Raw genomic sequence first — 12,580 nt, 5'->3', positions numbered from 1 at the left:
AATATATACAGCAACACCTCCCCCTTAAGCATTACAGGGATATGACTGAATATATACAGCAACACCTCCCCCTTAAGCATTACAGGGATATGACTGAATATATACAGCAACACCTCCCCTATAAACATTACAGGGATATGACTGAATATATACAGCAACACCTCCCCCATAAGCATTACAGGGATATGACTGAATATATACAGCAACACCTCCCCTATAAACATTACAGGGATATGACTGAATATATACAGCAACACCTCCCCCATAAGCATTACAGGGATATGACTGAATATATACAGCAACACCTCCCCTATAAGCATTACAGGGATATGACTGAATATATACAGCAACACCTCCCCTATAAACATTACAGGGATATGACTGAATATATACAGCAACCCCTCCCCCATAAACATGCCTGTCTCTTCTGTAAATGTTATATCCTTGTATTGCTACTGCTGTAACATCAAATTAATTATTTAAGTGAGTCTCAAATGGCTAATATATGAATGTTATCAAGTTATTGACTTTATTTCTAAAGCTGCATATATTAATATGAGCTATTTTCAGCCCTTTCCTGGGTAGCTTATCAGAGATAGACATAATACTGAAAAGAGCGAACAAAGCAAGAGAAAGACATATACATTCAGCAGTCCATTAATCAGTTGGTGTGTGTGTGCTGCGGGGTTGAGGCTACGAGCCCATAGGCTCGGCTCTCTTATCCCTTCCAGGCTTCTGGGAGGGAGGGTGGACAATTAATCTGTCATAGTGGATGTACGCAATGTCCTCATGCACTCTGGCAGTTTCATGGCTGGGATCAGTTCTTTCCTCTTCTGGCGCACAGTTTCAGGATAGTCCTCGCTGAGGAAAATATACGTTCCTCTCAAGTTCTTGACTCTTTCCAAAACAGCTACCTTGTCCTTGAACATCAGGAACTTGACCACTATCGGTCTGGGCCTGTCACCTGCAATTTTCCTGTGGTCCATCTTCAATTTCTCAAATAATTTCCCTCACTTTGCCCTCAGACTCCGTCCAGGTCTCATGTTGAGATTCTGCAATTCCGTCCACAACCATGTTCTGCCTTGATTATCCCTCGAGATAACGATGATGTAAAACTCTGATTATCATGGATTCACATACAGAACTGATGTCCTCTCTCAATGACTTTCAGATTGCTGTCATCTTGCCGTTCTCCTGTTTCAACTCGTCGAGCTGACCCTGGGAGAACTGCAAACGGTTCTTCAGGTCTTGGACCTCTCTGGTCAGGTCGTCCATTCTTTTATTAGTAGAATCCACAAGTATTTGGGCAAAACATTTGAAGCTATTTTCTTGTTGTAACGACTGCTTGTAGGTATTTTTTCATTTTAAAAGATCCTTCACGTGTGATAGAGAGACACCACTGGCACTGTCCTCAACGGTACTCCCATCGGCTTTGGTCTTTGTCATGGTAGCTAGCAACGTAGGTTATGCTGTTACTCCTCTCAGTTCCAGACAGGGCAGGTCACAGGGAAGATTGAAAGCAACAAACAGCAGGGATCGAGACAGCCACAAACCCGGGTCAATCAGCGGTCCCAGCCACAATGGCTAACCGTGTCGCGAACTGCGTTCAATAACACCCCGCTAACTTGATATGCAGCTAGGCTAGCAGCTAGGCTAGCTGAGACGCCAAATAGCTCCTCAGACCCATCCTTGGTCGGCAGGATCACAGGAAAGAGACAAGCAGTCCCAGCAACTATTCCCTATATATGGTGCACTACTTTAGACCGTGGCCCTATGGGCACCCTATTCCCTATATATAGTGCACTACTTTAGACCGCGACCCTATGGCACCCTATTCCCTATATATAGTGCACTACTTTAGACCGTGGCCCTATGGGCCCTGTATATGGAATAAAAGGCTGTAAAAAATAATTATAATGTAAAAAACAAACACAAACCCAGATGAGAGAGAGATGTGAAAATGAAGGAAGCAGAGATGCAGGAAGGAAAAGCAGAAAGTCAAATCAGATATGAACAGTAAGAAATGGGCGGCGGGGATGTCCTTAGCCCCTGGCGGAGGGGATGTCCTTAGCCCCTGGCGGAGGGGATGTCCTTAGCCCCTGGAGGAAGGGATGTCCTTAGCCCCTGGCGGAGGGGATGTCCTTAGCACCTGGAGGAAGGGATGTCCTTAGCCCCTGGCGGAGGGGATGTCCTTAGCCCCTGGCGGAGGGGATGTCCTTAGCCCCTGGCGGAGGGGAGGGGATGCCCTTAGCCCCTGGAGGAAGGGATGTCCTTAGTCCCTGGCGGAGGGGATGTCCTTAGCCCCTGGAGGAAGGGATGTCCTTAGTCCCTGGCGGAGGGGATGTCCTTAGCCCCTGGCGGAGGGGATGTCCTTAGCCCCTGGAGGAAGGGATGTCCTTAGCCCCTGGAGGAAGGGATGTCCTTAGCCCCTGGAGGAAGGGATGTCCTTAGCCCCTGGAGGAAGGGATGTCCTTAGTCCCTGGCGGAGGGGATGCCCTTAGCCCCTGGCGGAGGGGATGTCCTTAGCCCCTGGCGGAGGGGATGTCCTTAGCCCCTGGCGGAGGGGATGTCCTTAGCCCCTGGCGGAGGGGATGCCCTTAGCCCCTGGTGGAGGGGATGCCCTTAGCCCCTGGCGGAGGGGATGTCCTTAGCCCCTGGCGGAAGGGATGTCCTTAGCCCCTGGCGGAGGGGAGGGGAGGGGATGCCCTTAGCCCCTGGTGGAGGGGATGTCCTTAGCCCCTGGCGGAGGGGATGTCCTTAGCCCCTGGCGGAAGGGATGTCCTTAGCCCCTGGCGGAAGGGATGTCCTTAGCCCCTGGCGGAGGGGAGGGGAGGGGATGCCCTTAGCCCCTGGTGGAGGGGATGTCCTTAGCCCCTGGTGGAGGGGATGTCCTTAGTCCCTGGCGGAAGGGATGTCCTTAGCCCCTGGCGGAGGGGATGCCCTTAGCCCCTGGCGGAGGGGATGCCCTTAGCCCCTGGCGGAGGGGATGCCCTTAGCCCCTGGCGGAGGGGATGCCCTTAGCCCCTGGCGGAGGGGATGCCCTTAGCCCCTGGCGGAGGGGATGCCCTTAGCCCCTGGCGGAGGGGATGCCCTTAGCCCCTGGCGGAGGGGATGTCCTTAGCCCCTGGCGGAGGGGATGTCCTTAGCCCCTGGCGGAGGGGATGTCCTTAGCCCCTGGCGGAGGGGATGCCCCTGGCGGAGGGGATGTCCTTAGCCCCTGGCGGAGGGGATGTCCTTAGCCCCTGGCGGAGGGGATGTCCTTAGCCCCTGGAGGAGGGGATGTCCTTAGCCCCTGGCGGAGGGGATGTCCTTAGCCCCTGGCGGAGGGGATGTCCTTAGCCCCTGGCGGAGGGGATGTCCTTAGCCCCTGGCGGAGGGGATGTCCTTAGCCCCTGGCGGAGGGGATGTCCTTAGCCCCTGGCGGAGGGGATGCCCTTAGCCCCTGGCGGTTCACACTGCTGGTCACACTGCTGTTGACACTGCTGTTGACACTGCTGTTGACACTGCTGTTCACACTGCTGTTGACACTGCTGTTCACACTGCTGTTGACACTGCTGTTGACACTGCTGTTCACACTGCTGTTGACACTGCTGTTCACACTGCTGTTCACACTGCTGTTCACACTGCTGTTGACACTGCTGTTCACACTGCTGTTCACACTGCTGTCTGTTCACACTGCTGAAAATGACACTTTTCTCCTTATTCCATATACGGGCCTATAGGGCCCCGGTCTAAAGTTCCCCGTTCTACTGAAAGCCCATTTCAATCTAGGAAATATCCAGTTTTGTTAGATATTAAGCCACAACATGCGCTGTCATTCCATCTGCTGTGTAACCGAATACCAGGCCATAGTTTAGTATATACCATTGTATGTCTACGGGGCTCTGGTCAACAGTGGTGCACTATGTAGGGAATAGGGTGCCACTTGGAAGGCACCATGTGTTCTACTCTGTCTTAGTACTGTTAAGGATACTGACTTTTATTATTAATGTGAACCACAAGCGTCTCAGACAGTCCTTCTCCCTGAATCACACCATCATACTCATCCTTCTACTAAACTACAGAACTACCTTCCTAATGCCATCATGTCTGTTTTGATGTTGTCTGTCTGTTAGGCCTACTGTATGTTAGTTAGCCTACTGTCTGTTAGGCCTACTGTCTGTTAGGCCTACTGTCTGTTAGGCCTACTGTATGTTAGTTAGCCTACTGTCTGTTAGGCCTACTGTATGTTAGTTAGCCTACTTCATCTTGTTTTTTTATATATATTGTATTTTGACATGTCCGTTTCCTCTCCCCGTCCTCTCTCTCCGCTCTGGGCTGGCAGTGCACATAATGCCCCAAGCATTTGACTCTCATCACTTTCCCCCCCCCGATCAATTAAGTTCTTTGGTTTTGTTCCCGGTTCTGCTGTTCTGCTTTGCCTTGTCCCATTGGCTGGTCTGGTCGTCCGTCCAGGTGGGAGGGCTACATTCATTGGCTTGAGCCCGCTGGAGAGAGAGAGGGGGAGGGAGCCGCACCGCTCTACCTGCTGGTCACTTAGAGTGGTGCATGCTGGGAGCTCCCTGCTGCTGGTGTTTCTGTTCCTGCTGTTTCACCTGCTGGATGATCTCACGGATCTTCCTCTGAGCAGACTGGAAGAAACATACTGTATTTTAGGATGGAATCATGTCAAAGTGTTTTGACTTGAACATTACACTGGTCCTGTGTGGCTCAGTTGGTAGAGCATGGCAGCCATAGGAAAATGTATGCACAGACACCTGTAAGTTGCATTGGAAAAAAGGTGTCTGCTAAATGGCATATTATGATATATTATATATGACTAGAGCAGAAAATACATGATATCACCTGACTGGCGAAGAAATGCCCGCTGATCTTTACGAAGACCTCATCGTTCTCGTCTGGCGTTTGGTCTCGTGGCACGATGACCTCCGCACTGGTCAGGTTCTGCAGCTCATTGACCTAGAGAGGACACAGAGATCATGACTGGAAAGACACTGAGCGCATTTCAAAGAGCACCCGGCATGGCGCTGTGACTCCGACTGCATGTACAGTTGTTACTCACGGTTTTGCCTCCTTTGCCGATGACGCGTCCGGCTGCATTCGAGGGAACTTTGATATGTGTCTCTAGCTTCACTTCGTCCTTCGCTGTGAAGAAGTTCTCCTCTTTCAGCTTCCCAAATATCCTGCCCTGTGCCTGGAAGACACAACACAGGAGAAGACATATGGAAACTACAGGCTGGTACAGGTGAGCAGATGTTAAGGGTCTACCAGGCTGCTGACCTGGAATGGAACTGAGTCTGACATGGCTACAGGCCAGTACTGCTGAATGCTGATGGCTGAAGATGGTGACATAGACGTGTGTTTACCTTAAACTGAGCTGCTGGAGGTCCGGTGATCATGACCATCCTCTCAGTGACGCCAGGGTTCTCTGCTGGGGCGATCTTGGGGACAGGGAGAGGTTAGAGGGTCACCACCTCAATCATGCCTCGAAGAAACTCTGAGTCATGCAGTGTTATGGCCCAAGTTGACCACATTGCAATATTCACAGCCAGACCTGAGCCAAAGCTGTTGAGAGAACATGCCTTCCTCTTTAGGATGCCTGGTCCATTACGGTTAGAGAGGATCTTTAGGATCCCTGGTCTGTTACGGTTAGAGAGGATCTTTAGGATGCTTGGTCTGTTACAGTTAGAGAGGATCTTTAGGATGCCTGGTCTGTTACGGTTAGAGAGGATCTTTAGGATGCTTGGTCTGTTACGGTTAGCGAGGATCTTTAGGATGCCTGGTCTGTTACGGTTAGAGAGGATCTTTAGGATGCCTTGTCCGTACGGTTAGAGAGGATCTTTAGGATGCCTGGTCTGTTACGGTTAGCGAGGATCTTTAGGATGCCTGGTCTGTTACGGTTAGAGAGGATCTTTAGGATGCCTTGTCCGTACGGTTAGAGAGGATCTTTAGGATGCCTGGTCTGTTACGGTTAGAGAGGATCTTTAGGATGCCTGGTCTGTTACGGTTAGAGAGGATCTTTAGGATGCCTGGTCTGTTACGGTTAGAGGGGATCTTTATGATGCTTGGTCTGTTACGGTTAGAGAGGATCTTTAGGATGCCTGGTCTGTTATGGTTAGAGAGGATCTTTAGGATGCTTGGTCTGTTACGGTTAGAGAGGATCTTTAGGATGCCTGGTCTGTTACGGTTAGAGAGGATCTTTAGGATGCCTGGTCCGTTACGGTTAGAGAGGATCTTTAGGATGCCTGGTCTGTTACGGTTAGAGAGGATCTTTAGGATGCCTGGTCTGTTATGGTTAGAGAGGATCTTTAGGATGCCTGGTCTGTTACAGTTAGAGAGGATCTTTAGGATGCCTGGTCTGTTATGGTTAGAGAGGATCTTTAGGATGCCTGGTCTGTTAGTCAGCTGTCAACAGAGACCGTTTGTAGAGATACAGGAGTCTTAAGATCCTCAGCAGGAGTCCAGAAAGTCCCTGTGACTCAACCAACACTGACCACAGAACAGTGACTCAACCAACCCTGACCACAGAACAGTGAGATTCAAGAGTTGGATGATCCAGGGATGCTTTCAAGGCCCTTTACTTTCCTTAGTCGCAGTAACATTTTCTAATGTAAATAGACCCCAAACCCTAACCCCTAACCCTTTCCTTAGTCGCAGTAACATTTTCTAATGTAAATAGACCCCAAACCCTAACCCCTAACCCTTTCCTTAGTCGCAGTAACATTTTCTAATGTAAATAGACCCCAAACCCTAACCCCTAACCCTTTCCTTAGTCGCAGTAACATTTTCTAATGTAAATAGATCCCAAACCCTAACCCCTAACCCTTTCCTTAGTCGCAGTAACATTTTCTAATGTAAATAGTTTATGATTTGCTGTAAGAAGAAAATAAATATTTCTATGTTATTAAAAAAGGAGATGTCCTCCTACCTTGATGGAGGCCCCAGCGAAGCGTGCTAGCTGTTTGATGTGCTGCCCCTTCTTCCCGATCAGAGCACCTACCGCCTGGGTTGGTATTAAGAGATACACCACCTCCTGCTCTGGAGACTGCTGAGAGACAACACACAGAACGTGTCTCTCTATCATTTTCACATTTAAAGTTCACCTCTGCTCTTGCTTCTATAATTATACAAAATTAAAACCAAGGTTATTAGATTAAACTGAAAATTAACTAAAAAAAAATAAAAATCATACATTATGTTTAGTTTTTGAACTTCTAAACTGTGGGAAAAAAATCCAAATGGGGTTAAGCTTTTTTTCCTAATGGGGTTTTCAAGTTTCAATGTCACATACACAAGCCTTTCTTTCAAACTCGAAACCCAACAATGTAATAATCAATAACAATGTACTACTAGAAAAAACACAAAGAAATATGAAGAACAAAGTAAGTAAGCATCCTATATACAGGGTATTACGGTACAGAGTCAGTGTGGAGGCTATATACAGGGTATTACGGTACAGAGTCAGTGTGGAGGCTATATACAGGGTATTACGGTACAGAGTCAGTGTGGAGGCTATATACAGGGTATTACGGTACAGAGTCAGTGTGGAGGCTATATACAGGGTATTACGGTACAGAGTCAATGTGGAGGCTATATACAGGGTATTACGGTACAGAGTCAATGTGGAGGCTATATACAGGGGGTACCGGTACAGAGTCAATGTGGAGGCTATATACAGGGTATTACGGTACAGAGTCAGTGTGGAGGCTATATACAGGGTATTACGGTACAGAGTCAGTGTGGAGGCTATATACAGGGTATTACGGTACAGAGTCAATGTGGAGGCTATATACAGGGTATTACGGTACAGAGTCAGTGTGGAGGCTATATACAGGGTATTACGGTACAGAGTCAGTGTGGAGGCTATATACAGGGTATTACGGTACAGAGTCAGTGTGGAGGCTATATACAGGGTATTACGGTACAGAGTCAGTGTGGAGGCTATATACAGGGGTGTTACGGTACAGAGTCAGTGTGGAGGCTATATACAGGGTATTACGGTACAGAGTCAGTGTGGAGGCTATATACAGGGTATTACGGTACAGAGTCAATGTGGAGGCTATATACAGGGTATTACGGTACAGAGTCAATGTGGAGGCTATATACAGGGTATTACGGTACAGAGTCAATGTGGAGGCTATATACAGGGTATTACGGTACAGAGTCAATGTGGAGGCTATATACAGGGTATTACGGTACAGAGTCAATGTGGAGGCTATATACAGGGTATTACGGTACAGAGTCAGTGTGGAGGCTATATACAGGGTATTACGGTACAGGGTCAGTTCCAGTACCATATTTATAATGTCAAATCAAATTGTATTTGTCAATGTGGAGGCTATATACAGGGGGTACCAGTACAGAGTCAATGTGGAGGCTATATACAGGGGGTACCAGTACAGAGTCAATGTGGAGACTATATACAGGGGGTACTGGTACAGAGTCAATGTGGAGGCTATATACAGGGGGTACCGGTACAGAGTCAATGTGGAGGCTATATACAGGGGGTACCAGTACAGAGTCAATGTGGAGACTATATACAGGGGGTACTGGTACAGAGTCAATGTGGAGGCTATATACAGTGGGTACCGGTACATAGTCAGTGTAGAGGCTATATACAGGGGGTACCAGTACAGAGTCAATGTGGAGGCTATATACAGGGGGTACCAGTACAGAGTCAATGTGGAGGCTATATACAGGGGGTACCAGTACAGAGTCAATGTGGAGGCTATTTACAGGGGGTACCGGTACAGAGTCAATGTGGAGGCTATATACAGGGGGTACTGGTACAGAGTCAATGTGGAGGCTATATACAGGGAGTACTGGTACAGAGTCAATGTGGAGGCTATATACAGGGGGTACCGGTACAGAGTCAATGTGGAGGCTATATACAGGGGGTACCGGTACAGAGTCAATGTGGAGGCTATATACAGGGGGTACCAGTACAGAGTCAATGTGGAGGCTATATACAGGGGGTACCAGTACAGAGTCAATGTGGAGGCTATATACAGGGGGTACCGGTACAGAGTCAATGTGGAGGCTATATACAGGGGGTACCGGTACAGAGTCAATGTGGAGGGTATATACAGGGGGTACTGGTACAGAGTCAATGTGGAGGCTATATACAGGGTGTTACGGTTCAGAGTCAATGTGGAGGCAATATACAGGGTGTTACGGTACAGAGTCAATGTGGAGGGTATATACAGGGGGTACCGGTACAGAGTCAATGTGGAGGCTATATACAGGGGGGTACCGGTACAGAGCCAATGTGGAGGCTATATACAGGGTGTTACGGTACAGAGTCAATGTGGAGGCTATATACAGGGTGTTACGGTACAGAGTCAATGTGGAGGCTATATACAGGGTGTTACGGTACAGAGTCAATGTGGAGGCTATATACAGGGGGTACCGGTACAGAGTCAATGTGGAGGCTATATACAGGGGGTACCAGTACAGAGTCAATGTGGAGGCTATATACAGGGGGTACCAGTACAGAGTCAATGTGGAGGCTATATACAGGGGGTACCGGTACAGAGTCAATGTGGAGGCTATATACAGGGGGTACCGGTACAGAGTCAATGTGGAGGGTATATACAGGGGGTACTGGTACAGAGTCAATGTGGAGGCTATATACAGGGTATTACAGTACAGAGTCAATGTGGAGGCTATATACAGGGGGTACCGGTACAGAGTCAATGTGGAGGCTATATACAGGGGGTACCAGTACAGAGTCAATGTGGAGGCTATATACAGGGGGTACCGGTACAGAGTCAATGTGGAGGCTATATACAGGGGGTACCGGTACAGAGTCAATGTGGAGGCTATATACAGGAGGTACCAGTACAGAGTCAATGTGGAGGCTATATACAGGGGGTACCGGTACAGAGTCAATGTGGAGGCTATATACAGGGGGTACCAGTACTGAGTCAATGTGGAGGCTATATACAGGGGGTACCGGTACAGAGTCAATGTGGAGGCTATATACAGGGGGTACCGGTACAGAGTCAATGTGGAGGCTATATACAGGGGGTTGTTACCGAGTCAGTGTGGAGGCTATATACAGGGGGTACCGGTACAGAGTCAATGTGGAGGCTATATACAGGGGGTACCGGTACAGAGTCAATGTGGAGGCTATATACAGGGGTACTGGTACAGAGTCAATGTGGAGGCTATATACAGGGGGTTGTTACCGAGTCAGTGTGGAGGCTATATACAGGGGGTACCGGTACAGAGTCAATGTGGAGGCTATATACAGGGGGTATCGGTACAGAGTCAATGTGGAGGCTATATACAGGGGTACTGGTACAGAGTCAATGTGGAGGCTATATACAGGGGGTACCGGTACAGAGTCAATGTGGAGGCTATATACAGGGAGTACCGGTACAGAGTCAATGTGGAGGCTATATACAGGGGGCATCGGTACAGAGTCAATGGGGAGGCTATGTGGACACCAAGGAACTTGAAGCTCTCAACCTGCTCCACTACAGCCCCGTCGATGACAATGGGGTCGTGCTCGGTCCTCCTTTTCCTGTAGTCCACAATGATCTAATTTGTCTTGATCACGTTGAGGGAGAGGTTGTTGTCCTGGCACAGGTCTCTGACCTCCTTCCTATAGGCTGTCTCATCGTTGTCGGTGACCAGGGGGTACGGGGGGGGGGGGGGGGGGGGGGGGGACTGAGCACGTACCCCTGAGGGGCCCCTGTGTTGAGGATCAGCGTGGCGGATGTGGTGTTACCTACCCTAACCACCTGGGGGCCGTCTGTCAGGAAGTCCAGGATCCAGTTTCAGAGGGTGGTGTTCAGACCCAGGGTCCTAAGCTTGGTGACAAGCTTGGAGTGGACAATGGTGTTGAACGCTGAGCTGTAATCAATGAACAGCATTCTTATCTAGGTGGGTGAGGGCAGGGGGGAGAGCAATTGCACCATCTATGGATCTATTGGGGTGGTATGCAAATTGTAGTGGGTCTAGGGTGTCTGGGATGGTGGAGTTCATGTGTGCCATAAGCCAATCTTCTGGGTCGGTGACGGCCCTCATACCCGGCACGATGTTGCCAAAGCGTGCATAAAATGCATTGAGTTCGTCTGGTAGAGAGGCATCATTGACTCTGCGGAGAACATAGCTGGACTTTTACTTATTCCTGTCTTCGGTCGTAGCCTCGGGGTTGTCTTCAATAGCTCTGTGTGCAGTAGCCTTTAGTTTAGCACCAACCTCTGTTAATCCAGGGCTTCTGATTGGTGATGCGGCAAACCCTCACCATGGGGACAACGTCGCTGATACATTTTGTAATGAAGCCAGTGACGGAGGTGGTTAGTGCGTCAATGTTATTGACGGAGTCTCGAAACAACATATCCCAATCAGCGCTACAAAGCAGTCCTGTAGCATAATCTCTGATTCTGGTGACCAATTCTCAACGGAGCGAGTCATGGGTACTTCCTGTTGGGAGTTTCTGCTTGTAAACAGGAAGCAGGAGTACGGAGTCATGATCTGATTTGCCGAATGATGGAAAAGGGAGGGCCTTGTATGCTTGCGTGTTGGTAGAATAACAGTGGTCTAGAACTTTATCTCCCCATGTGTATTAGTGACACGGAATAAAAATTGCCGGCAAACACAAAAGCAGACTCTGGATGAAGGTTTTCTTGCTTGTTTATAGCTTTGTACAGTTTAAGTATCAGCTTGTTATTTTTCTTGTCCTGAAGTGGAATGTCTACAACAGTCACAATAACAGCTGAAAACTCCCTCGGGAGGTAGAAGGGTCGGCATTTGACCATCATGTAATCCAAGATGGGTGAACAATTGGTCGACACTTCCACCGCTCTGGAGTTAGCACACCAGTTGATGTAGAGGCAAACCCCTCCCCCCCTTGATTTCCCTGACTCTACTGTCCTGACCACCCGGTGAATGGAGAAGCCATTGAGTTCGATAGCCATGTCGGTATCTTGTTTCAGAAAAGCAGATATTATTGCAGTTTCAATAGTCCCATTGGTAGCAAATCTGCGATCGGAGGTCCTCCATCTTACTATCTAGTGACTGTATATTAGTCAGTAGAATGGAGGGACGATCAGAGGTCCTCCATCTTATTATCTAGTGACTGTACATTAGCCAGTAGAATGGAGGGACGATCAGAGGTCCTCCATCTTATTATCTAGTGACTGTACATTAGCCAGTAGAATGGAGGGACGATCAGAGGTCCTCCATCTTATTATCTAGTGACTGTACATTAGCCAGTAGAATGGAGGGACGATCAGAGGTCCTTCATCTTATTATCTAGTGACTGTACATTAGCCAGTAGAATGGAGGGACGATCAGAGGTCCAACTTATTATCTAGTGACTGTACATTAGCCAGTAGAATGGAGGGACAATCAGAGGTCCATCTTGTTATCTAGTGACTGTACATTAGCCAGTAGAATGGAGGGACGATCAGAGGTCCTCCATCTTATTATCTAGTGACTGTACATTAGCCAGTAGAATGGAGGGACGATCAGAGGTCCTCCATCTTATTATCTAGTGACTGTACATTAGCCAGTAGAATGGAGGGACGATCAGAGGTCCATCTTATTATCTAGTGACTGTACATTAGCC

General features: G+C 48.6%; 1 protein-coding gene across 2 annotated transcripts in view; it reads right to left on the bottom strand.

The window, feature by feature from the left end:
• Positions 1–273: 273 nt before the first annotated feature.
• igf2bp2a (insulin-like growth factor 2 mRNA binding protein 2a) overlaps positions 274–12,580 on the bottom strand; it is an 84,659-nt gene continuing 72,352 nt past the window's right edge. Inside the window, exons 12-16 of one of the 2 annotated variants that reach the window (XM_036975365.1) lie at positions 6,929–7,045; positions 5,367–5,441; positions 5,063–5,194; positions 4,846–4,959; positions 274–4,631 (exon numbers count right to left, since the gene is read on the bottom strand). In XM_036975365.1, coding sequence (XP_036831260.1) covers positions 4,533–4,631; positions 4,846–4,959; positions 5,063–5,194; positions 5,367–5,441; positions 6,929–7,045 — 537 coding nt within the window. In that variant the 3' untranslated portion in view covers positions 274–4,532. Of the gene's footprint in view, positions 4,632–4,845; positions 4,960–5,062; positions 5,195–5,366; positions 5,442–6,928; positions 7,049–12,580 lie in introns of both variants that reach the window. The other variant, XM_036975364.1, reaches the window with a different exon arrangement.

This window comes from Oncorhynchus mykiss, chromosome 3 (assembly GCF_013265735.2).
Source record: "Oncorhynchus mykiss isolate Arlee chromosome 3, USDA_OmykA_1.1, whole genome shotgun sequence".
NCBI lineage: Eukaryota > Metazoa > Chordata > Actinopteri > Salmoniformes > Salmonidae > Oncorhynchus > Oncorhynchus mykiss.
Note: the sequence above shows the minus strand (reverse complement) of the source record. Positions and strands in the feature narration are given on the sequence as shown.